The sequence below is a fragment of the Talpa europaea genome (genome assembly GCF_964194135.1).
Source record: "Talpa europaea genome assembly, chromosome: X".
NCBI classification, from domain to species: domain Eukaryota; kingdom Metazoa; phylum Chordata; class Mammalia; order Eulipotyphla; family Talpidae; genus Talpa; species Talpa europaea.
The window spans coordinates 69,607,334-69,634,914 of NC_140081.1; the positions used below are offsets into that span (position 1 = coordinate 69,607,334).

The window sequence follows — 27,581 nt, forward strand, 5'->3', positions numbered from 1 at the left end:
TAGACCTGTACCTTGAAGGAATAGTGAATCTTTGATTGCAGAGATCCTGGACGTGGACAAAATTGAGACTAGAGATGCCAGTAAGTGTAGCATGAAAATGGATGGTGTGAGGACCAGCTGTACTTTATGTAACATGCCAAAAAGCAAGACGTCTATTATTAAAGCTCTGCATCTCAATCAGAAGCACCAGGCTTTGTGTTTTATAGAAATTAAGTTAAGGCTAGATCATGTGTCTTTAAAACTACTACTTTCAAGTGAACCAGAAATCTGGATTCCAGTATTTAAGTATTTATGCATCCAAGATCCTTATGCATAAAGATCAGTGTGTGACTTGAATATGGAAATTAATGGCTGGATAATTTTGTCAACACACCGCACCCACTCCAGCTGCCAAGGAATAAAAAAACAACTTCACCTGAGAGTGAAATAATGTGTATCATCATGCTTTCCTTTACCTCCTAAAAATATGGCCCATGGGAGTAGCCAGGGGCCTACAAATGGCTTTTTACTCCATGAACTGTTTCTTATTGAGGTGAGGAATAAATTGGAACCACTTCCTATTAGTGATGTTTAGTTTCCCTGACTACACAGACAACAAAGAGCAAGCGATTAGGAATCTGGTCTACTATTGTGGCAAACACAAGCCCTTAAAGGATCAAGGCCTTCAAAAGCATATCCAAGTGTAATAAAGAAAAATAGATATGAGCCATGTCTGCAGATTGCTAGTCAATCAGCATAAGCCAATCAGCCAAATGGTATACAACACAAAAACAGAAGAAACTATAAATCGGTGATAATCAACTGAGCTATTCTAACAGATCATTATTCAAACAAGGCGGGAGAAAAACCACTTGATTTGGTTTACTTGGGATCCAGTTAAAGTGAGACCGAAACCAAGTGATGGCCTTGATTTCATGATTAAAATGTTCCATAACAAATAGCCTTGACCGTACTTTTTCCTTTCCAACTTAGCACCACATTTAGCCAAACACAGGCATGGAGTCACATCCAAACAAGTCAAACCATTATCATACATGTGCGTTCAGCCTGCCTGCACAGAGGAAAATCATATTCCCAAGTAGTAGAATCCCCACCAGTAATCAAAGTGACTGGCAGGTGTTAACATTAGAGCTGTCATCACTAAAATTGGGAAATGGGCTGGGCTCCAAAATTTTGAGTTTGGCACCAACTTTCAGCATGCTCAGTACCTAGTTTGTAATTAGTAGTTTTATCCATGCAGCCCCCAATTTTGTTATTTAATATACTTGCTGTAACCACATAACAATGTTTGATTGGTGGATTACTCGTGCATACCAATCTTACTATTGAGGTTAGTGTAGTTAGAGCCTAATCATTCAGCATCTTCTGGAAACAGCATTTTCTAGTATGCCTTGCAGATTATACATACATGTCTATGGATTATAATAATCTGTAGCACTGGACTATATACATATAGTAGTCTATTATATATATATACGTATATGAATGCATAATCCACAGTCATCTATATCTTTATATATACATATAATTTATAAAATTATTTGTGGTTAAATAAGTTAGGGGAATCCTGGGTCTAAGTTAAATGGGTTTCCTTTCTGTGGGACATCTTCAACATATAATGTGCCAATAGGCACCATGACTCTCTAAGAAAGGCATATTATTTGCAGCATTTCACAACTTTATTTGATCACAGAAGTCTCATATGAAAAGCTTTTGGGATCAGTGAAACAGGGTTATTTCTTAGAATAGATTTTGGGAAATATTGCTTTACAAATCTCCCCTTAATGACTTCCAAGTAATGGGGAGGAGGTGCCTGGCTGAATGTACATGAATCTGGAAGCCCCTATCTCTTCTGAGACACCTAAGGATCGTGTCTGGGACATTGAAAGCAAAGAGTTTCTCAGAACAATTTACTGGGCAATGTGAGAATATCCTTATGTCAGTTCATTCAATTGACGAACATTTCGAAAGCATCCATGATGTACTGGGAGCTGAATATTCACAACAAAACAAATGTTAAGATTACTTTAACTTGGTGGAGACAGACAGGTTTTGAAGATAACTGGACATTTGACCAGACTTTTAAAAGATAATCCCAGAGGGTCAGAGTAAGCAGAGGGAGAGATTTTAAAGAGACGGAGCAGTATATTTGGAGGTAGAGATGCCTGAGAAGGCATTACCCTGCTGCCTTGAGCACTATTCCCTGATGCTTCTATATCCCTGGCATTTCATGCCATAGCATACACTGGCATCTCATCCTGCATGCGCCAAAGAAATGGGAACCAATGCTTAAAAGAGTTGGAGAGAACTTGCTGTAGAATAACAACCTGACCCTCACCGGACCGGAACTTGCACACCTAGGAGGTGTAGGTGTCCCTTTATTTATTATTAGGAGAAATCACAGAATGCCAAGTTATGGTGTATCTGCATGAAATTCGTGCTAAGAATGATGGAGGTAAAGTAGGGGAAAGGACATTTACTAATATCTATGTAAATTATCTGGCAACTTATACATGTTATTTAATGATGATTTGTATGTATACATATCTAGGTCATGTGTTTTCATTTACAGAGTGCTTTCATTGTCATGATTTCATTTGATTTTCATGAGAACCCTGTCAGCATGGGTAGGATATGCCTCTTTAACACGCTTGTACAGAGTAGTGGGAGGTTCAGAGTAGTTAAGCAATTAGCCCAAGGTCACAAAATAAGTGGCAATGTCAATGCTAGAAACTAGGTCTTCTGAAACCCAGTGTTATGGCCTTGATTTATATCCACCTTATAACACTGCAGGAAACTTCAGGTCTAAGAAGCAGACTTACATCCAATACAAGGAAAATCTTTCTAAGACTCACAACCATCGAACAATGGAAGCAGCTCTCTTATGAAATGGCTGTAGAGGATGGTCTTGTCTTGGGTGGGAGATTAAATGGCATGGTTTTTAGTTCACCCTCAACTCTAAGATGCAATGATCCTAAAATTCCTAAGTCTTATTTCTCTGATGATGAGGTTTACAGCAATGAAACCTACTCCAAGGAAACTCCTATTTATTATATACTTAGTCTTCAAAAAGGAGATATATTTTGCAGAAATGCTTAGGAGCTGGCAATTTCCCCAACATTTCAGGTAAATTCTTTGCTTTAATACACCAGGCACAAATCACATACAACCACTGTCTCCATGTTTCTCACAGACTACAAGAGGATGGGGAATGGATTGTAAGCACACATTTATCAAAATTGCCAAGTATATGAGTTTGCATTTTCTCAGAAATTGAAAATCTTATGGCACATATGGTCTCAGAAATTATGGAAGGAGACACAGTTCTTCATTTGAGCACTCATTAGTCATTATGATATATAGTGAATCTTTTTTTAAGAATCTATGTATTTGCTCAAACATCAAAGGTACTTTAAGAGGTAAAAAATATCGACTGATAATAATGCACACTTGTCTTCTCTTATGAGAGACCAAGATTCTCTTCAGAGCCAACAGAACCCGTCACTGTTCCCATAACCTTGGAACATTTTTTTTTTTTGTCATATATTTACAGCCCCCTATACTCGAGAGAATGGTGCATCTGTCTGATGGAGATGGCTGGCTGCATTCTTTCCCAGATATTAATATAGGTGGCACTTTAGTAGCATAACCAATGACATTAAAAACCTGATTTGGAGGAGAACAGATGGCATCTTTCTTGGGCTAATTTTAGGATCCTGAAATAGTCCCTTTCTCACACAAACCATCAGAGGAACCAAATTAAGACAGCTATGTCACATCGAAAAGGGAGAGAGAGAAAACATGGTCTAGTATGAGGCAAAGACCACGGACCAGAGACTTCAGTTCTTGCCCCACATCTGACTCATTTCATAGAATATGAGGGTCCCTTCAACCTCTTCTCACCAGAATGAATGCTGAATACAAACATGAAGGTATTTAAGATGAAATGATGGGCAAATCCCATTTCCAGTAAGATGCATTGAACAATCAAGGTCGCATCATATAGTGGCCAAATTCATATTCATAAAAATATGTAGGACCTAGGCTCTAGCACATCTTTTCTTAGCAGAAAAGGAACCTGAGGCTAAGTGACCATTATACTTAAGCAAATTGACGTTCAAAGCCTCCAATTCTCGGCCCATTGTCTTGTCCACTGAAATGGGACATGTAATATCATGTAGGGAGGATGGAAGGTGAAAGAAGAATCCTGCAACCAGAAATGATGCCTGTGGTATTAAGAGGTCATGCCAGGGCTGAGAACCCATGAGAACAGTACATTGGAAGGAAAAGTTACCTACCTGTTTTCCATCCAGCGTATAGAGTTTTTTGACAACCCCGGTCTCTAGTTTGATGGCTTCAGTGATATCAGTGAGGACTTGCTCAAAAGAGTGGGCCGTCTTCTTGTTCAGGAGCACACGCACAGCCTTCCGAGGCTTCACCCCACTGCGGATGATGGTCACCAGCTTGGGGCGCACAAAGTCCTTGTTCTCCCTGGCCTGAGCGCTGTTGCTGCTAGCCAGGGACTGGGGAGCTTTCATATTGGCAGATGTCTTCACATTGACAGACCAGTTGGGATTGACATTCTTGGTGTACTCCACCTTTTTAAAGAAGTTATCTGAGGAACAAACATAGCTCTCCCCTAAGGGAAGAAATAAGAGGTGATTAGTTTAATAGCAGATATATTGGCTATTCTAAACAAACTAATAGGGCCTCCCCTGATGGCCCAGCGGTTGAGTGGTGGGCTTCGAAGCTGCTCGCAGCCTCTGCAGCGCCGGTTCGATCCCAGCCTCTGGGCGAGGGTCCCACATGGCGCGCAGACCTCTCCTGCCGCCCGCTGCTCCCCTCAGCAGTGTGTTTCGTCAGTCTGCCTGTTCTGCTCCCTGCTCCCTGCTCTGGCTCTGGTGAATTTTCTCACCCTCCCGCAACTCTGGCCTGTACCCAGTGCTTGTATAAATAAATACATAAATCTTTAAAAAAAATAAATAAACAGGGCCTCCCTGATGGCACAGCCATTGAGCGCTGGGTTGCGAAGCTGCCCGCAGCCTCTGCAGCACCGGTTCGACCCCCGGCTGCTCCCCGGCCACCGGAGGAGGGTCCCACATGGCGCGCAGACCTCTCCTGCCGTCCGCTGCTCCCCTCAGCAGTGTACTTCGGCCCTTCTGCCTGCTCTGCTCCCCGCTCTGGCTCTGGTTCTGGTGAATTCTCTCACCCTCCCGCGCTTCTGACTGTACCAGTGCTTGTATAAATAAATAAATAAATATTTTTTAAATAAATAAATAAATAAACTAATAAATGCTGACCTTGGAGTAGCACTTTTGGCAAAATGGTGGTAATAGCCAGCTTTAGGTCTATTCCTAACTAGGGTCTCTAACAACTTCATTCAAATTCAAGAGCAAATGATCGGCAACACATTCTTCATTATAATGGCATATCTAGTTGAAAATCCCAAGGGTTCTAAGTAGAATCTAAGAAGTAGGACAAGGGCGGTCCTCAAACTTTATATGGTTTTATTGGAATTTTAATGTTTGTTAGCCTCAAGGATGTTTTTTAATATGGAAGGGCATTACTGGAGCGTTTTTAACAAGCCTGTTTCTTAATGTCTCTGACCTGTCTCTAGCTCCATTCTATTATTATATTATGAACCAAGGACAACTTTAAAATTAATACATTTTCATTTCAAGTTAAAGAGACACAAGGGACTGTGCATATTGCACATACGGTACATACTTGCCAATATGCCAGATTGTCCTTTGCACAGAGTGTATATCTATGCAGTGAAATATTGAGATGTGGAGTGTGTGTGTGTACAAGTTTTTTTTTTTCAGACAATTGTATGTATTTATAGTTACAAACTTTTAGGTATGGATATACACATTTAACACGCACACACACACACACACACACACACACCATTCCTTGTGTTTGCAAGTCCAGCTCTTACTTGGGAAATATTCTTCACTGCTTCCACCACCCACTCTCTCATCTTTCCACCTCCCTGAATTCTGCACACTACATCTGCATGTTCGGGCTTTCTTTATCAGTGCTCACCCTTGGTAGTCACAAGTGATGAGATGGAGATGTGTGAATACATTATACAGTCTGATTTATGGATTGGAGGGATCTAGTGCAATTTTCTCATTTACCCTGGGCTAGAGGAAATGACTAATACAGTGGAAGAAACCAAGGAGCCAGAGGCAAGGGGAGGGGATTAGACACCTGAGACTGGAAGCTGGAGAAAAGAGGAAGAAAGAGAGGTAGACTCAGCCTGGGGAGGAGAGTCTTGGAAAAAGTTGAATTTGTTGAGTAAAACACATTAGCCTCAAGGTATATAGAAGTTCATCCAGAGGTCGAGCTGCAGAAAATCAGTATGATGAAATCAGGCTTAACTCATCAGTAATAACTCTAAATAAATAAATAAATAAACCCAGGCCAGTGCAAAGAAAGCATTAAACATAATTATAATCTGATGGCTCTTCTTCATTCGGTCTCAGCAGGAGAACCGCACAGAGACATTCAGAAACACTGGGCTGATAATTGACTCCCTTTGCAAATATTGATTGCTTTACTGTAGCACCAAATCCTTTAAGTCAAGTTAATTAATAAATTTTTCAGTTAGTGCCAAGAGAAGTTTCAGTCAGATTCTCCAGAGCACCTTTGAGGACAGTGTGCGTGCATGCATGCGTGTGTGCATGCGTGTGGAGGGGGAGATTCACTGGCTTCCAATGTATGTGAAGTGGCTTCCAAACCTGCCGAGTTTCAGAAGCTGCCAGTGTTCTGTCTTGACAGAAGGACCAAGGGATGGTTTGTAGGTCAGCAGAGGTACCCTCCCCCCATTTGGTGAGCATAAGATACCTGGATGGGACTGTCAGAGACTGCAGCCAAAAGAAGGCGTAATTTCTCTGGCTCTCTTTTTGGCCAATCCAACCCAAGTGATTAGAGGCTTGGGTCTTTCATTTGTGATTTAAAAGGATGAAGGGTCCATGTCAGTTCTCCCATATATTTACAACTAATGTTCCCCACACCCTAGAAATGGCCTTTTACCTTAATACTCCACCAGATTCACAGCCACCTTCCAAGAGGTCACTGCCTTTGAGTCAGATGTTTTCCATAGCTTGTCATGTACTCTGAAATTGTCAGACAACTGGTGTGGAAATGTGAGGCTATATATTCATGATTTCACTCATCCAGTCTCCTCTAGAGAGTCAGCTGTGCAACCCTATTGGGACTCTGGACTTTTTTTGCTCCCATCTTTTAAACCTCTTAAGCCTCTGAACTATGAGTATGATTAACCATCCTCAGATGGAAATGAACGTGATGGCAGACAGCTATAGTATCAGGTGGCACCCAAGAAAACTTTCCAGAGGACCCAGCCCTCAGCCAAATCTATGTTGAGTACCTTCCGAAAGTTCATTTTAGTCTCTTCACTCTCTAAATTTGGCCTCAAATAAAACAGTGGAAAAAGAGCAGCTGATGTGATGTCATTCAGAATGGGGCCCCCGATACTTACCAGTTGTGTGCCCTTGGACAAATTACCTAATTTCCCTTTGCTTCAGTTGCTTGTCTGCAAAGTGGAAATGATAATAACAATACTTACCTCTTAGGATTGTTGGACGCACAAATCAACGTTGCATCTTATAATGGCCAAATTATGAGGCCAAGTGCTAAGCCCAGGGCCTGGTACACAGTAAGCACTTGATAAATGCCAGCTATTGTTATTATAAAAACTTTCATCAGAAGGAATAGAGAGAGAGAGCAAGAAGAAAAGAACAAAGAGGGAGTAGAAGGAGCAAGGACTTAGAGAAAGGAAATGCAAAAGAGAAAGAGTAAATGCCGAAGAAAAAAGAGAAAAAACAAGGGCAGCCATCTTGGAATGGAGTTATAATTATTATATAATATGAGCACTGCCTGGGTCCCATGCCTCAAAGATAGTAAGATTTCCTGTTGGGTGGCCTCCCTGGTGGCACAGGGGGTTAATTTGTGAAGTTATCTGCAGCCAATGCAGCACAGCATGAGTTAGATCCCCAGCTGGCCAGGGAGCTAACCCACATGGCGCAGCAGACCTCTCCTGTCTCCTGGCTGGTCCCCTCAGCAGTGTATTTTAATCAATCTACCTGTTCTGCTCCCCACTCTGTCTCTGGTGAATCCTCTTACCCCCTATACCTCTGGCCTGTACCCCAGCTCTTGTATGCATAAATAAATAAATCTTAAAAAAAAAAAAGATTTCCTTTTGGTTGTTGAGAGGAGGCTCCATTTATACAAATGCCAATTGTAAGAGCTCAATGGCTAACACCCAGCAAAGTCACTGATGCCACTGCCGATGCACACTGAGGGCAAGATTTTTTTTTTTTTTAGGAACTTCATTTTTTTAGAACAGTTTTAAGTTCCCCGCAAAATTAAGGGAGAGGCACAGAGGTTTCTCATATATTTCCTACTGCCACATATGCATTGTCTCCCTCATTACTAGCATCTCCCGCCAGGGGGCAGGATATTTATGGTGGTGACAAGCAGCAACTCTTAAGAGCCAGAAAACCTGGGTTCAAATCCCAACCAGGCATTTATGAAAAGTGTGACCTCAAGCAAATTACTTCATCTCTGAGACTCAGATTTTCCACCTATGAAATGAAGGTATTGCACTAGTGCCATCTGAGTCCCTTTCAGTCCTAAAGATCTATATGAAGGAATTTTCCTTTCCATCCCAAACAGGCTTTAGGAGACAAAGCTGTTACGGATTCAATGTTAAAAAGGTAGGGGGTAACTACAAGAAAATGAAAATCAAAATCAACAAAAAACTATGAACCAGAGACACTTTTTGGGGGGTGGGGGGCGGGAGGGGAGGTATTGGGGTCAGAATGGGGGGGTTGCAATTGTATGGGGAATATAAAAATAAAATTTATTATTTAAAAAATAAATAAATAAATAGAATAAATCTTTAAAAAAAAAAAAAAGGTAGAGGGTCTGGCATTGACAATTCTTCTAGTACTGGAAAGCCATCAAGTATGCTGCTTCCCTAGACCAAGGCATCCTTGTTCTAATATTGCAAACATGTACAATATCTGTTGCTAGAGCTCATGCTTCCTGCATGTCCAGCTGCCTGGCACATGGACCTCAGTGAGCTGGGTTGCACCTTTACACAGCTGGGTTACCATCCTGCCACAATTTCCAGGGGCCATTTCCACCCGTTGGGAACCTAGAAGGAAAACTGGCTTCAGAGAGCCAAGCAAGGTGACAATTTGCTGGAATTGACAAGCTGCTTCAGGGTGAGGGGTAAGGAAATGAAGTCATGGAAGTACTGTTGAAAGGGCAGGAAGGGAACAAGCCATGAGCTCAAGATGATCTAATGTCTACTTCCCTTCACTTTGAGGAGGCTTCCATTTTCAAAACCATTAAACATATTTATATGTTCTCAATGCAAAAGCACTTCTGCTTGGGCTTTCTTCTGTTTTCTAGGGCTTTCTTACTCAAGAAGGAAAATACGAAATGGTACTTCATTGCATTATCAAGCCTATTTAGGATGCACCTCTTCCAGGTATTTTGAAATCCTTCTCTTGGCAATATGTTTGTTTTAGTGTTTAGAGAATAAATCAGTGAGGAGATGGTTTCATCGCATTGGAACAAATGAGCTATGGCAAAGAAACTGAATCATCACTAGTGTCACCATAGAGCTCCTTTTCCAAAAGACTGTCTCAATTGTGAATACATGATTTGCAGTGCTAATGCTCAAAATGGTATCCCTAGGGTCGATCTTGCTTACAATCAAGGAAGTGGGAAGGAATGGGACAGGATGTGAGGGGAAGGAGAACAATTCTACAATGAAAGACTAAACAAGACAAAAGGAATTGTAATTGGTGAGTTTCATTCATTGACCCAATGGGAATACAGCCAAAATATATATGGCCGCGTCCCATATGGTTTTGCTGAGACCACTGGTGAATCCAACCAACCATGGGAAACAATAACCTGAGTTTGGTTCAAAAAGCTCTCCTTGCTAATTTCAGCATCTAGCAGTGAACGGTAGACTAGAAATATTAGACAAAAGGGTGCCATGGGGCCAGACTGATTATTAGTCAATTGCTTTTTATTTCATTTAATTTTTAGGTTAAATATTTAACAAGATGGCCATTTGAAACATGATATGTGCTATATTCCATTATTCCTTTAAAAGCCGCAAAGCAAACAAGGATTTCTGCATTCCTAGGAACTCCCACCACTGTAGTTAGCTGAGGAGGATCATCAAGATCCCCTCTGCTTTGTAGTTGCAGTTTTTACCTTGTCCATGTGTTTCCATAACTATTGTATAATTTATCCTCATAACCACACTAATAGATGATGAATGAAGATGTCACCAGTCTCATTTTACTGATAAGAACAGTACAACAGATACACAAAATGCGATGTATACATACAATGGATTACTATTCAGCCATTAAATGGAATGAAACACTGATTCATGCTACAACATGGATGAGCCTTGAAAACATCATCTTAAGTAAAAAAAAAAACAAAACAAAACAGTCACAAACGACCACATAGTATATGATTCAGTTTACATGAAATGTCCAGGGTAGGAAAATCTGTAACGACATATAATAAATTAATCGTAACTACATGTGGAGAGAAAACCAGGGAAAAGGCCAGTAACAGCTAAATGTTACAGGGTTTCTTTTTGGGGGTGATAAAAATGGTCTAAAAGTAGGTTATGGTGATGGCTGTACCTTTTGGCAAATATAAAAATCATTGAATTATACACTAAAATGGGTGTACTTTATAGTATAAAATTATACCTTAATAAAGTTATATTTTAAAAAGAGAGGGAAAAAAAAGAGGTAACATTAGTCACAGAGATGACAAGGACCAAACTGTGGTCATGCAGCCAACCATCTATTAACTAGAATGACTCAAACATTAAAAGCTACCCTCTGTTGAATGCTACTGTGTGCCAGACAGAACATTAAATACTTCATAACCATTGTTTTATTTAATCCTCAAAGCCGAAATTCCCACTTTACAGATGAAAAACTGAGGCTCAGGAAATCTAAATGGTCTTCCCAAGGTCACACAAGCCAGCAGGTGGCAGATCTCGAATTTGAATCAAACCTCTACCAGATTTCTTTACCTATTATAATCCCCTGCTTCAAAGATTAGAAACCAACCGCTGAATCTTCACCCAGGGATCTTTCCAGACTTTTTTCACCTTGAAGTCTCTCAGGAAGCAATGTGTAAGATTTTTTTTAAAAAATCTTTCACATTTACCTTCTCCCACCGGTGAACAAAGTAAGAGACTTCTGTCCTCCATTCCTAGAGGAGTAGTTCCAAAGGACAAAATAGGAGAGAAAAGAATCTTTTTTTTTTCAAATCCTCTTCATCCCCGTGCCCTTTCACACATGAATTTGCGTTGGTGGGGAAACTGGTCACTTCCTCAGCACTATCACAGAGATACCCAAGATTTTCCTTGACTGAATGGCCAGCACTTAAGACTGGAAGGCACTGAGGCGCACTGCAGCTTGTGGTGGTAGATGAGTGTGAATAAATGCAACTGAGTGCAATTCGCACTCTTCACAGTGCATGAAATTCCCAGGAAGTCCTACAGTTGCACCAAGGAGTGGTAGGTGAGAGGAGTCCAATCTAGCAGGACTCAAAAGAACTCAAGAGAAAGAAAGCTGCAGTCTTTGAAATTACATTTATTACCTATATTGAACTAAGGTGATCACAACACATACCCAACACACACACACATACACACACACACACACACAAATCCAGGAGGAAAAATCAATATCAAAGGCGTCCTTGAGCAAGACATATTAAAAAAATGGATGGGGGGGGGACAAATCTGTGCATGAAATCTCTCAGATCAGATACAAGAATGTTCTAATCTTTGTTCTAAGCACAATGTCACTTGGCTCATAACACTGCCCGAGTATCTATTGTGATGTCTGGAAGATCACAGAGAGTGGAAATGAGGACATATTGGATAATGTAGGGTGCTTTGTTTGTAAAAATTACAGAGAAACCTCCAAAATTTGACTAAGATGTGGATTTTACAGTGACAAAAGACACACACCCTTCGATTACCCTGTTGGACAGCTCCCTCAACCGAGCTTCAAGGCTTTCAAGTTTGTCTCTTTCCTTTATTTTAAGATATGTACTAGGATGACCAATCCTTCAATGTTGAGGAAAATCCTAGGATTAACCTCTGCCTGGCCATCCAGCCCATGATCAAATAATCAAAGCAACCTCATCATTGTTTCTCAAGGTCAACTATATAGAAAAACCTCGGACTTAAATCCTCAGACCCAGATCCAGTAGCCATATGGATACTGGCTCTTATAACTAACTGGCCCCGGGTCACTTGACCTGACCTGGGAAAGAGCAGCTACTAGCAAGAAGGAGGACTCGCACAAGGGAAGTCATCAGGTTCCTTTGTCTAGGAACGAAAGAAACCTAGAAGCAGAATAGTGGAGGCGGGGCACTCCCACACTAAGTCATTTAATGTGCTGTTTCTCCTTCCTTGTTGGCTGTTTCATAATTTGGTTTCCCTAGAGATCTGCCTGTTCTAAACTCACCTTTGCTCAGGGAATGGAATGAGGGGTAGGGAGGGCCAGAGAGCAAGGGAGAGATTTGGGGGAAATCTTTTCTTTTTTATCACTCCTTGATGCTGTGCTTGAAAGCATTGTGTCAGGCTAAACTGATCACCTATGTTATATCAATTTAAAAGGAGAAGTAGGGAAACATCTTCAATCTAATTCATCTGATGAAGTAAATATTAAGAATGTGTCCCAACATCTACTTTCCAAATTACTCTCAAAATCCTTTATGGCTGAGCAAGTTTTGGTAGGATTTCTCCTATTTTGGGTGGGTACACAGGTTGCTGGGATGTTCAGCAAGATAGTCATAAAATTCAATTGCAAAACCAAAATCTAGAGAGGATTTAAAGAGACTTAGGTGTAGTGAGTCAGTTCCTATTTTAATAGAAATGGTCTTATTAAAATACCAGACATACCTACAGCATACTTTGGTATTTCGTTCATGACCTCAGTCTACGGACACACCCTGAAGTGGGCTTTTTAGAAGCAACAGCTGAGCAGTGACCACTTACCTAAAAGTATAATCCTTTGTGAATATGTCCAGGAAGTCCTGCTTTTAGGGTGCATATTCTATGAAGCATAATTTGCAAACAGACTCAGCATTTCAAAGGAAATTTGGGTATAATATTTTCTCTTTGTCACCCAACCAAACTTCCTTCCTTATTTTATACCCCTCAAAATTTCATGGTCTATCTCAATAGTGCTACTTGGAGTTAATTACAAATGAGATCTAGATTAAATGATTCTCCTTTGTATACCCTGACAGATAAGCACAATGCATTATTCCCACCATCCACACTTCAGCCCCAGCAGAGACTGAAGACCTGAAAAGATAATGGCTAATGCCTCTGATGATGCCTGTAAAATCAGAAACCTGGGCATCATCCTGGTGTTCTGACAAATATATTTCCTAATTGCTTTCAGTGAAACACAAGAAATATGACCACGGTCAATGATGCCACCTCCCACCAAGGGCCACCACCCACTCCTTGAATTACCTTCCTCCAGTTCATCCATGCTTCCAATTTTCCTGGATCCATCAATGGTGTAAATGTACCGCACTCCCTGAGGCAGGTTGATGTTGTCAGACAGAGATCGAGTCAGGTCAGCCAGCAAGGCATCGAAGCTGCGAAAACGGTCAGAGGACACAGCGTACACAATCCCCTTGAAGTAGCGGTCCCCATTGCGGTAGAAACGTACCTTCTTGGCTTTCTTCTCATTGCTGAGGGCCTGCAAGGTTCTTGTTCGGTAGAAGCTACAATGGGCGCTGTGAGTGGGGCTCGGCAGCCCATTCATCCGCGACCCTCGCATGTTCCTGGATGTCTTATCTCTTTCGTCAAAATGTCCAAAATCAAGTTCCATATTTTGGTGGAACCTCAGAGACCTGAGTGTTGGAAAAAGGAGGGGTGGGGGTGGGGGGGTGAAGAAAGAGGCAAAGAAAAACGGGTGAGGAGAGAGAGAGAAAAGAGAAAGGAATTCAAATATTAGCCAGATCCAGAGCCGCAATCTGCTGCTCGTGAAAAGAACTGGTTGAAAAAAGACGGTGACCCATCTGCTGCCTCCCCCTGACCTGCAGGAATATTGATCTTAATAGAGAGGAAGGAGGGGCAGGGGGTGCTGGTGGCTGTGGGGGTTGGGGGTGAGTGATAGGGAGGGAGGCACTTTTGGCACTGCTCCAAACAGAGGAGAGGGAGGGATTTTGAAATAACTGAAAATCCTGGGACTTACTGACAGTGACTCTTATCAAATTGTAACTTCAGGCTAAATGCATTAAAACTGGCATCTGTTTCCTCACACATGCCCACATGACTAACAGTTGTAAATGAATCCATAGCCTGACAAAATTCCCCTTGAAGAGAACAGAAGGAGCTAGCCAAGGTTAGCATCTCCAGTTTAGGAAGCAATCTTTGCAACCCGGTAAAATGACTAGGAAGGGGAGTGTTTTCATTTTATTCCAAACCCTCTTGCCTACTCTAATATGTGCATCCCCTCCCCCCCAGAATAAACTAAGATTCTCCTTTAAAGGGACAGCCTCCAGGGAATAGCCAGTGTCTTTGTGTTATTCATCAAACCCTCTCCCCCACAAAGCTGGTGCAGCTATTCGACATTCGTAAGAAATAAGCTGGAAAAAAAAGGATTAAAAAAATCAGTTATTGAACAAGTTATTAGTTCTGCTTTCCCCTTGGTATCATTTGGTTCCAAAATCTCTTTTTTCTTTGTAGATGCCCTATTCCCTCCCCACCCATGCAGCCCCACCTCCTAATGGAATAATGTAATTGTTGAAAGATTCCCAAATGAGTCCCTGACAGCATATGGGACCTTCTTTAGAAACAAGCACACCTTTCATTGTTCCGGGTTTCTGCCCTGACTGAAGGAGTATTTTGCCTTCACAGCAGGCAATTCACTCCAAACTTATTATTGCCCAGGTGTACTAGCTGGGGCAGAATATGGTCATCTGTCAAGCTTTGCTTTCTCCCTTTCTGTTGAACCAAAAAAAAAAAAAAAAAAGGAAAGAAAAGGAAAAGGAAGAAAGAAAATCAAAACATGAAACCAAATACAACAAAAACCTCAAATGCTAATAAAGGTAATGATAGCCTAGGAACTGAACTATTAGCATGCATCTCACAGATGGGGATAAAAGGACTCACAAAGCAAGCAGGGCTCAGCTGCTACACATTGCCACATTGAGCTATTTTCAAGGGACCAGGAGAACAGGAGGTAACGGAGGTGCCTAGTAGGTTTGCCAGGCTCCTAGCCTCCTTTTATTCCAATGTCACCATGACCTGTGCTGAGCTCAGCATTGTCTCTGTCAGACAACCTGCAGTGGCAAGAGACCCCACCTCCTCAAGACAAGTCGCAAGCATTCCCCCTGGCATGCCAGAAACGCTTGGCTTTGCTTTAGATCAGGGATAGTATTAGTCTAAATAAACATTGCCATGAAAACAAAGGAAAATCAAACTCACTTTTCCAAAGGAAAATCCCAGGTATAGGCTTAGGGAAAAAAATCAATAGAATAAAGGGAGAAAAAGAGGAAGAGAGAGAAACAGAGAGAGACAGAGAGAGAGAGAGAGAGCACACTTTGCCTTGTGCTTTTCCCGTTTGACATCTGTTACATTCTGCCTGAAAATCACTTGAAAGCCCCACTCACCGGTTTTCTGCTGGTTGGGTGGAGATGCTGAGAGAAAGAAAACCAATCTCTCTATGCCTTTGTTGTCTGAGCTCCAAGCAAGAAATTCCTGCCAGGGTGGATAGATGCCTTCTAGGTCCTAGTGCCTTGTCCAGCTTCTCCCCTATAACTCAGGCTTAGTAAATCCCCCCAACCTCCTATGATTAATTACATGCTTTTTTTTTTCAATTCACAGCCTGCATTAACAGCTAGAAAGGTTTCATTTATAACCAACAGGAAATTGCAGGGTAGCAAAAAGATTGCACAAGCAAGTTCAGAATGCTCTAATGAGCAATTTGCTAGCCTTTTCTTTTAGGGAATTGGCAATTTCACTTGGCCAAAACCTTGGCCTAATCTGCCTGGGGGCCAGACTCAGACAGTCATACCAGGCTTCATAGAAATTGTAACTCTCCTGCTTTCACCTTCTTGAGAGAAAACAATCAAATCTTCAAATTCTTTAAGGCATTTTAGTTCACGCATCCAACAACTAGCTGTTTTGAAATGAGATCAGTGGAGTAGACTAAGAGAAGAGTAAAAGGACACAACAAGTGAAAGCAGTTGCTCAATTTCGTGGAGGATGGTGTTGAAAAGGACCCAAAAGACTTTTGGTTTGTTGTAATTGGTTAATGGGATCTGTGACGTTTACCTTTGAGAGTTTGAGCTCAAATCCAACCCAAAGACCTGTCTATGTGAAGTGAGGCTGATGAGTACAAGATAAATAAGAGTTCTTTTCTCAATCTGCCTATTTGGTAGTAATTGGCCCCTTTATATCAAATAATGTTACAAACCACAAGGAAACAACCACATTAAATTTATTAAAACAGTCCAAACTATAAGACAAAGAAGAGAAAGAGAGAGACTAAAGTGGTGGTGGACTACCGTTTTCATAATTGAGGCTACGTTTATTACTATGTAACAATCTTTAAGTATCATGGTTTTATTTTTGCTTGGCTTCCAGGAAACTTAGAGCTAATAACATGTTCATAATTATTTTATATCTGATTCCCAGTACAGTTTGCTCTCCTTTTAAGCTCATTTTGTTCCTGTGTTTACACCTGTAAGCTGCCTCAAAGTGGGAAAAGCTATTTTCCTCCTCAAGAGGTATTGACTCAGCAAAGCCTAAGCTAGCTATATTTGTTTGGTGGTCAGCTTAAGTGTATAACTTTCCATGTCCTCCCAACACCTTTCTGCTGCCTTTCTGGCCTCTAGAGACCTACTTCAGGGAAACTCATGTCTGCACTGTTCTCTTCCATCTGTTTCTGCCTTACATTGTGGTCACCTCTTGAAAAGCTAGCGTTATTTGAGTCAGGAGCAAAGAAATAGGAGCAGTGAACTATCATGGAAATTCCAATCAATGGTTGCCACTTCCTTGTCCAGCAAGGTTGATGTCCTTACACTGTTCTCTTGCACATCATAAGTATTCAGTGAATATATAGCAACTGAACTAAAAAAAAAACTTATCAGAACTCAAAATAATTTTATTTCTGGTGAGGATGTATAAATGAATGGGATAATTAAAACTGAAACACTTTGACTAGATTTTAGAAGAAATGTCCTCATGATATAAGCTTTAAAACACTATTGTGGAATCTGCAAAATGCCTTCAGAAGGTCATCTGAGATAAATGACTTCTTTTGCTTATATACACCAGAGAGCAGAGGGGTGAATAAGATCAATGTCTCCCAATGTGAGGTAAGTGTTAATAGGTGTTTTTTTCTGTTTTAAGAACAGAGAAAAGATTCTGTGGTCAAGAATGTTTGAGAAGTGACAGGCAAAACAAAATTAATTTTCTTTCTCCTAAAACTTCTCAGGATCTTCTATATATTTAAAATATAGCACTTGTCTTTAAGAAAACAGTTTAGGGTAAAGGGGTTCCCACTTTTGTTTACGCTCACAACCACACTCCCCCCAAAGCTTCTCATAGACTAATATTGTCTGTGAAAAAGATCTTTTTTTTTTTATAAATTTTATTGTTATATTCCCCATACAATTGCAGCCCCCCATTCTGACCCCAATCCCTCCCCTCCCGCCCCCGCCCCCCTAAAAGTGTCTCTGGTTCATAGTTTTTTGTTGATTTTGATTTTCACTTTCTTATAGTTATTCATTTTCCTGGTCCCTTATTTAAGTTTTCTAGATTCCTGCTATGAGTGAGTGAAAAAGATCTTTTGAGGAAAAACTCAAGTAGACCACCTCACAAACATACTCTCAAAGAACTCTTAGTTACTTATCATGACCTTTTTCTCATTTCCTCAGAGGAGAAGGATCACTGGCATAAGGGAAGGTCTGAGACATGAGTCCAAGGGAAAGTGCATCTTTATGTATGCGATACAGGGCAGCAAGGGGCACTAAAACTGGCCAAGGACAGTGCCCAAATAGTTTACTGATCACTGTCTGAGTTCTTCAACCGTGCACACAATTGCAAGAATACTCAGGTTCAGAGAACAACAATAATGGGGTTTATTTAACAAACCAGGGGAAAACAAAGAGTTACTGAGGCCAAAAATGGCTGTTTACCTCACCCAAAGCAGAGTCCAGTGTTTTGTAGTCCTAAACACAAGTGCTCTCAAGATGGTGTCTTCCAGCCACTGAGGGCCTGGAGCACGCAACAGCCATACTATAGGCCAGGATCCAACTCATGAAGACAGCAGAAGACACAGCAGGAGATGCTCACCAGAGCTGCCGAGATGCCCCAGTCTAGCACCAGACAAGCGACACTCAAAACAGTAGCTGCAGCGGCTAAACCACCTGACAAAACGGCCACACTTGCACAGCTCAGCAAGGCGCCCGGCTCTGGGTCTTTGCCTTCCCTGCCAGGCTGTAACAGCAGCAAAACAGAACAGTTTCAGTCGCTCCGCTGCTTGCAAAGCCTCCGAACATTTTCCTCTCTGAGATTGGCTGCTGGAGGCCTCTCTACATCCTTCAGAGGCCCATAGCAGCCTTCTGGAACATCGACATGGTAGGGGCAAAAATCGCTGACCCTGGAATTGAAGATCCAAAAACCCTGAAATCCCGAAAGCTGAACCCAAACACTGAATGCTGGAGGCTGCTTCTGCAGTCCTATATTTCTTATTAGAGTCTCCACCCCACCCCCACCTGCACCCCCACGGATACTTTGTTTGCATTTTCCCTGGGGCTATCTATCCTCACCAGCAAACACCTGTAATAGTCTTTGACTTCAGCCACTGGTTACACGTGGCAGATAACTTTGAAGATCAAGGGAGACTCAAGGTTGAGGACTCAATGGAATGAAGAAATTGAAGGAAAAAAACAGCAACATCATTGTGGGAACTGTAGCAGAAAGACTTTGAGTATTTACCATGTGCCCACAGGAAAGATACAGATTCGGAGACATCAATCACTTCCCCTGATGGACTTGAAGACTCATGGAGGAGACTGAACAAGACAATATATTTTGCAAAAATCATGAAGTAGAAGAGTTTAGATCTTTCTCGATATGTTGCAGTCTGGGTTAATCAAATTCAGGTCAAAGATTAGAATCGGGGCACTATGAAGCTATCGGCAGCCTCTGCCGCAGGAGTTCAATCCCCAGCCGGCCAGGGAGCAACCACACATGGCGCGGCAGACCTCTCCTGTCTCGCCCGCTGCTCCCCTCAGCAGTGTATTTCAGTCAGTCTGCCTGTTCTGTTCCCCGCTCTGTCTCTGGTGAATCCTCTCACACCCCCGCATATCTGGCCTACACACCAGCTCTAGTATGCATAAATAAATAAATCTTTTAAAGAAAGATTAGGGTCAGGAAACAAAAACATCCATCACACACATACACACACACGCACACACACACACAGAAACCACAAAACTGGCAGTTTATACAACCTATCAAAAACAGTGTAAAATCTGTAGTGGGGAGTGGTAAGCAAGCAGGAAGTAAAGTTGGAAATATATGCTAGCTGTTTTTAGAGAACACAAAATTATTAGATACCTAGGTATAAAATCAACAAATGTCTGTATAGATCTCCCCCACTATCTGAAAGAAGGGTGTTTCTATGAAACCATTTGTAAGTCAAAATGGCACAAAATGAAGAAATGATTACCACTAACTAATATGGAAAAATTTGGGGGTGTTCAACCTACAAAATCATACCAAATACCACATAAAGCCTAAAATAACATTAACATCCAGTAAAAGCAGGAATGACATTATAAAAATGCAGCCTGTATGAAGGAGTTTTTGGGGAAGGAGCGTGGCAGTGCCACTCTCACCACTCACGGTGGGTGTTGCCTCTATAACGGCTACTGCAAAACCAACAATAAACATGATTTTCCCTTTTTACCTTTTGTTCATCCCAACAAAGTTCTCTGGATTTATTTCAGTTAGCAAGAACAGGCACTGGTGCAAGTCTCTTATTCATAAAAACCAAGTTGTATCACTTGAATTTTAAAAAATGAGAGGAGGGACCTCCCCGATGGCACATGCAGTTAAGATGCAACCTATGAAACTATTTGAGCCACTGCAGCCCGAGTTCGATCCCCAGCCAGGGAGCTACCCACATGGCACAGCAGACCTCTCCTGTCTCATCTGCTGCTCCCCTCAGCAGTGTACTTCAGTAGATCCACCTGTTCTGCTCCCCACCCTGTCTCTGGTGAATCCTCTCACTCCCACCTCTGTCCTGTACCCCAGTTCTTATATGCATAAATAAATAAATCATTGAAAAATGAGAGGATACCTGTTACACATTTATTGAGAAAAATCATAGAAATATGTGGAATATAAAGTAACTAAACAAAGAGTCAGATAAAGACAAGCTAAAAAACTAACCCTTGATATCTGACTACAGAAGCCAGGGTGGGAGGGATTGCAGCGAAGGGGAGGGGAGGAGAAATAAGAACAAAGAGGGAAGGAAGTACAATGGAGTATGGAGGTGGGCTATGGGTGATTTGGTGGTGGGTGCACTATGGTGGTGATACCTGATGGAAGGTATCCAAATATTAACTCAGTTAAAAATTAATTAAAGAAATAAGAATAGATAATCAGGGCCTCCCTGGTGGTGCAAGGGGTTAAGCATCACACTATGAAGCAATCCACAGCCTCTGCAGCACAAGTTCAATCCCCAGCCAGCCAGGGAGCTACTCCCATGGTGCAGCAGACCTCTCCTGTCTCGCCCACTGCTCCCCTCAGCAGTGTATTTCAGTCAGTCTGCCTGTTCTGTTCCCCACTCTGTCTCTGGTGGATCCTCTCACACACACCCCCACCCCGCATCTCTAGCCTATACCCCAGCTCTTGTATGCATAAATAAATAAATCTTTTAAAAATTTAAAAAAATCACTAATTTGATGGGAAACCTGCACTCTCATGTTCATTGCAGCGCTATTTACAACAGCCAAGCTACAGACACGACCTGCATTCCCAAGGACAGATGGGTAGATAGGAAGATATGATATATACCCATACACCCCCTCCCCACACACACACACTGGAATACTACTTAGCTATTGAAAAAAGTAAACTAATTCTCAGCTCTATGCACAATCAGAAACAGAGTATTTACGACTCCCTTAAAATAATATTTTGTTCCTTGTAGTCACAGTGCTTGTTTGCCTAAAATTAAAGTCTGAGCTGCAAGTTGCTGAATTATCACAATGTGAGTTCTCTTCTTTCCTAAACTCTTGAGAAAGTTAAGGCATTATTTGGGTAAAAGTGAGATGCTATGAGTTGAAATGATGACACTTGTGTTTAGTTGCATGAAATTGAATATCGTGAAGTCAAAACTCTGACAGAGCCTCTCTTGCCAGTACAAGTAGTCCATTGCCCATGTCTGAGGGAGTTAGTCCTGCTTTGATAGGGTGCCTCTTAATGACTTGCTTGAAGTGTCACCTTACAAGTGGATGCCAGTTGTCATCTTTGCCAATCTAAGAGCATGCATATCTCTAATTAGAGTTTGAACCCAACATTTCCCAAAGGGAACTCTTATTCAAGAAGAGATGGCTTACTAACAAAATAATTGCAAGATTTTGTGATTTTATATTGGTAGAAACCTAAGGACTTTGTGAATGGGGATGATGGAGCATAATTTTAGACTATGTCAAATTTATCATAAACATATGCTAATCTCAGAATTTTAGACTTAATGTGCTAGCTCAAACAGCCAAGAAATGGTTCTAATGTGTTTTGTTGTTCAAAATCTGAATTCAGTAGTGCCTCAAAGGCCTAAATAAAGTTGAGCTGTCATGTATTCCCAGGAATCTTGAGGAAGAAATTCAAACCCTTATGGAAGTAAAAGTATTATTGGATTTATTGTGTGCAACTTATTTACCCATCCCCACACTGTCTTCCAAGAAAGTCATAGAACATTCCCTCATTTACAGAGGCATTAAAAAATACATTGGTGAAAGAAACACCGAAATTTTGCAGAGGTCTGGATAAAGGCAGAGAATGTCACCGTTGAATTGGCTCCTTGATTTCACTGAGGATGCTTGGTGAAGGTCAAGTGGCAGCACTGAAAGGCCAGAAACAAGGTAGATATGGCAAGCATAAAGAATTGGAACACCATGCCTCTTTGGTGATGGTTTATTGACTATGGGCCCCCAGAACTGAAACAGAAGTGCAGTTTACTAATGTCCTAGTTGATGTGATTAATAAGAACAAAAAAACTCCAGTCAGGTCAAGTCCAGTCAAATCACCACAAAGGAGGATCACAGATCCTCATTCAATTCTTAAACTTGAGTCAGATCACAGTCCTAGAAACCATTGAATGTAGGAAGACACAGGATGAGAAAAGGAGAATAAGGTCTACAGGGTAGCTTTGCATGGATAAAAGGATGAAACGGAAATGTAAATTTTTCAGAAACTAAGAGATACTGACTCTCAGCTAATGCTATAATTAGAGATCCAGAATTGGGTAACAAATGGAGTTTTTGCACAAATGTATCTCATAGTAGGTCCAGTGTACCCCAAATCCATCCTGTGTTTATTGTCATAGTTTCTGGTTACATATTTAAAATAAATATACAGATCAACTGACAGAATCCCCATAGCGAGTTATTAAGTTAGGGTTACATGATTTAAAAAAAAAAAAAGTCTAATGGAAGGCTCTGAAATTGCTCCCCTCTACCAAGAAAATAAATTTAAACAATTCCATTTTCCTCGAGATGAGGGCTGAGATCACTGTTCCCATTAAGGATTAAATCATGCAAGGATAGTGATTTTTATCACATTTTCATTTAACTTACCTGTCCATTCAAAAGATGGGTCTTTAAAGAATGACAGTGGATCATCATAAACTTGATAAAATGACACTTCTAATTGTAAACATTTCTTTCAGATGGGGTTCTTTTACTTCAACAAATCAATACAGCTCTTAGAATTTGGTATGCAGTTATTAACCTGCTATTTTCCCTCTCTATTCCAATAATATGAAAACATAAAGTGAGTTCATTTCACCTGCTCATCCTTACAGTATAATTTCAGTATATCCTTCTGACATCAATACACCTTTACTGTCTTATTTCAGAGGTACAGCAACTTTTTGGATCTTTGTCATAATTTAGTTTACAGGGAGCATCCCAATGGATATAATACTTAGAGCACCTGACTGGCTTATATTAGCTACGGCACTTGGGCGTTATGGTGCAACAGATCCAGTGGTGCTCAAAATACCTATAGTATCTCAGGCTACTCTGTAGAGATGGCGCCGATCCTAGTAGGAGAAACAAGGTGTAAGTACTGTCCTCTCCCCATGGGGTTTTGGAGAAAAGCCGCTTGTTTTGAGAAAACAAACTAATTTGCGAATGTATCCTGGGTAAGGACCAAATTCCTTGCCCTTGGAAAGAAAGTAACCCTGAGACCCCAAGCTGCCTATTGTAGATGGGTCCTATTTGATCCACCAGGTCAAAAAGTTGAGTGTGTTCAGCAGCATTCCATCATCAAATGATATAAACAAGATTGGGATTTAGCAGGTCTTAAAATTTTGGGCAAAGTAGTTATTTCATATTTCTGTAATGTCCTTGCCCAGCTCTATCAGAGTTTACTCAATTAAGCTCATGAAGAGAATAGCCAAGATATATATGTTAAATAACATGAGCTTCCCCTCATTGAAACTTATTTGCCTATAGCCAATGCTGAGTCCCCAATCTGCATATAGCAGATTGCTCTTTCATTGAAGCTATTCCTAAGTAGCTGATTTGGTAGCATAACCCAGTGTAACCATATAGCTACCTGGTGACAGGATAATTATATTCCTCACATGGCAGGCAGATATTTGCCCTTGATGGAGTACATAGTTACTCCTCATACATGTTCACCTTACCTATTTCCAATGTGTCTGCTAGTATTATCATCTATGGATTTACTGTATATCTTATTCATCATCACAGTATCCTTGGCAACATTGTTTCCAATCAAACAACTCATTTATTTTTTTTAATTTTTATATTAATTTTTTAAATTTTTTACATCATTGTTCATGTTTAAACAATATTCGCTCCCCCCCACCCCCTCAGGTGTAGTCCCCATAGAATTTCCTTCACCAATGCACCCGTGCACCATCACCTCAGTCCCCTGTACTCCTCCCTGCCTCCCTCTGATCCCTCTCCCTCCTCCTCCCCTGCAGGATGTCTCTGATTTATAATTGTCCATTTTTGCTTTGTTGTGTTTTGTACTGTTATTATTTTTTCACACTGATGTCTTATTTGGTTCTCCTATATTCCTGCTATAAGTGAAACCATCCGATATTTTTCCTTTTCCTTCTGGCTTATTTCACTGAGCATAATTCCTTCTATCTCCATCCCCGTTGCTGCGAATGGCATGTGTTTATCTTTTTCATTGCTGAATAATATTCCATTGTGTATATATGCCACATCTTCTTGATCCAGTCATCTATTTTTGGGTATTTGGGTTGTTTCCAGGTTTTATCTATTGTAAATAGTGCTGCAATAAACATAAGTGTACAGGTGTTCTTTTGAATCAATGTGTTTGTGTCCTTTGGGTAGATCCCTAGTAGTGGAATTGCAGGGTCCTATGGTAGCTCTATTTTTAGTAGACTGAGGATCCTCCAGACAGCTTTCCATAGTGGTTGGACCAGTTTACACTCCCACCAGCAATGTAGGAGAGTTCCTTTTTCACCACATCCTTACCAACATTTGTTGTCAAACAACTCATTTAATGGCAGAAGAAAGCACAGTTATTATCCTTTGTGACCTTGTACTAGGCAATGGTGTTTTACATATGGCACCCAAAATACAAAACAAGAAAAAATAGATAAAGTCTGTTTCATCAAAGTTAAAAACATTTGTGCATCAACAAATATTATCAAGAAAGTTGGGGCCTCCCTGGTGGTACAAGGGGTTAAGCACAGCACTATGAAGCAATCTGCAGCTTCTGCAGCATGAGTTCAATCCCCGGCCGGCCAGGGAGCAACCCACATGGCACAGCAGACCTCTCCTGACTCGCCCACTGCTCCCCTCAGCTGTGTATTTCATTCGGTCTGCCTGTTCTGTTCCCCACTCTGTCTCTCGTGAATCCTCTTAGTCCCCACACCTCTGGCCTGTACCCCAGCTCTTGTATGCACAAATAAATAAATCTTTAAAAAAAAGAGAAAGTGAATGCATGTGTCAAATCAATATACTGCACACCTTAAATTAATACAATGTTATAGGTCAATTATATGTCAATAAAACTGGAAAAGAAAGTGGGAAAAAACCCAGAGAATAGAATAAAACATTGACAAATCAGATATTTCATGAAGGACTTTTATGCAGGCTATATAAAGAACTCTTAAAACAACAAAATAAAGCAATCCAGTTTTAAAATGGGCAAAGGATTTGCCATTTTTGAGTAGGTATTTCTCCAAAGATATACAAATAGCCATTAAGTACTGGAAGAGAAATTCAACATCATTAGCCATCATTGTTTTTCAAATCAAAACCACAAGGAGTTGCCATTTGACATGCATTAGGATGGTTCTAGTAAAATAAATACAGATATTACAAGTGTTGGGGAGAATGGGGAGAAATTGCACCCTTGTGCATTGCTAGCAAGTAAAATGTTAGGACCTCTCTGGTGGCACAGGGGTTAAAGTCTCAGCATTATCATGCTATCACCAGCCACTGTGGCCTGAGTTTACTCCACCCAGGGAGCTAACCCACATGGCACTGCAGACCTCTCCTGTCTCCCCACTCTATTTCTGGTGAATCCACTCACCCCCCCCCCACCCCTGCACCTCTGGCCTACGCCCCAGTTCTTGAATGCATAAATACATAAAATAAATCTTTAAAAATGTGAAATGTTAAAATCAATTTGGAGAACAATTTCTCAAAGTAAACATAGACTTATAATATAACTGAGCATTTCTACATTTAGGTATGTACACAAGAGAAATGAATATATATGTCCACATAAAAACTTCTACACAATGTTCATTGCAGCAATAAGCATGAGAGCTAAAAAGTAGAAGCAACCCAATTGTCCACCAGCTGATGAATCAATTAAAAAACTGTCGTATATCCATACAACATAATATTATTCAGTCATAAAAAAAGGAACAAAGTCCAGATACATGATATAACATGAATGAATTTTGAGAACATTATGCCAAGTGAGGGAAGCCAGACACAAAAGACCACATCTTGTATGGTTCTATTTATTGAAAATGTCCAGAATAGACAAATCCATAGAAACAGAAAATAGGTTAGTGGTTACCGGTGATTATCTGTAGGAAGGAGTGAAGAATGACTGCGAATGTGTGTGGGGTTTCTTTTTGGTGTGGTGAAAATGTTCTGGAATTAGATAGTGGTGATGGTTGCACTATTTTGTGAATATACCAAAGCCACTAAATTGTGTACTTTAGAGGGGTGAATTTGACGACACATGAATTAATAAATACCGGTTGTAAATACCCACATGTAAATGTTTAGAGCTGTCGCCTCACAGGGCAGCAGTGTTGGGAGTGGTGAGGGACGGAGGAAAGACAACCCAAAGTCAAGTGAAGAGAGAGCAAGACCTAGAGGGGCTTGCACCTCTGGAGATGCAGCACCTATTTCCCAGGCGAGTCTCACATTTATAGGGTATCAGATTCAGGGAAGGTGGTCAAGTACATGAGGAATAATGTGGAGGAATGTGCTAGAGGAGAGTGAATAGGGGCTGTTGTCTGGGGTGCGCCATTGTTGCTGCTGATGAAAATATCCTATCTCTCATCCCTGTTTACACTTAAATTTCTGTCAAGGTGATCTGGCTGGTTATGCTAATGTGGCCATGGTGTTTGCCTGCTATTTTCAGCAGATATCCTCATGCCAAAATTTTGTCCTAGCCTGACTCTACATTTTAGCTTGACCAGCAGGAAGTTTGGGCATCAAGACTACATCCCGAGAACAAGTGGGGGGGGGGGCTGGGGAATCCACATAGAGCAACTCTATTCATATCACACACACACAAAAAAACGGAAACAGCACAAATGAATGGACAAGTTAAACTGCCTGTGGTATATCCATACAGTGGAGTACTACTCTCCAATAACATTAACCAGCTATCAATACAACAATCTGGATGACTTTCAAATGCCACATGCTGAATAAAAGAAGTCTCATTCGACTATAGAGTATATGATTCCATTTATATGACATTCTGTAAAATACAAGCAATAGGGACAAAGGACACATTTTGTGTAGATAGATTTAGGGGAAAGGTGTGATTACAAAGGATGTTTTGAGGGTGAAAAACTATTCTGTATTTTAATTGTGGTAGTATTAAGACAAATCCACATGTGTTAAAATTCATAAAATTGTGTACCCAAAAGTCAAATTTACTGTTTGTTCATTAAAAAATAAAAAAAAATTAATTATGAAAATCTTTTTATGATCTGGTAAAATTAGGTGGTGAG

At 40.8% G+C, this 27,581-nt stretch overlaps 1 protein-coding gene across 2 annotated transcripts in view; it reads right to left on the minus strand.

Moving 5' to 3' along the window:
• The window catches only part of DCX (doublecortin), a gene marked incomplete at both ends in the record, with an annotated part of 110,817 nt that extends 96,329 nt beyond the window's left edge, over window positions 1-14,488 (minus strand). The window contains 3 exons of one of the 2 annotated variants that reach the window (XM_084258782.1): window positions 4,299-4,639; window positions 13,583-13,968; window positions 14,313-14,488. In XM_084258782.1, the coding sequence (XP_084114908.1) occupies window positions 4,299-4,639; window positions 13,583-13,968; window positions 14,313-14,470 (885 nt within the window). Of the gene's footprint in view, window positions 1-4,298; window positions 4,640-13,582; window positions 13,969-14,312 lie in introns of those variants that run through there. The other variant, XM_084258781.1, reaches the window with a different exon arrangement.
• Between the last annotated feature and the right edge of the window lie 13,093 nt (window positions 14,489-27,581).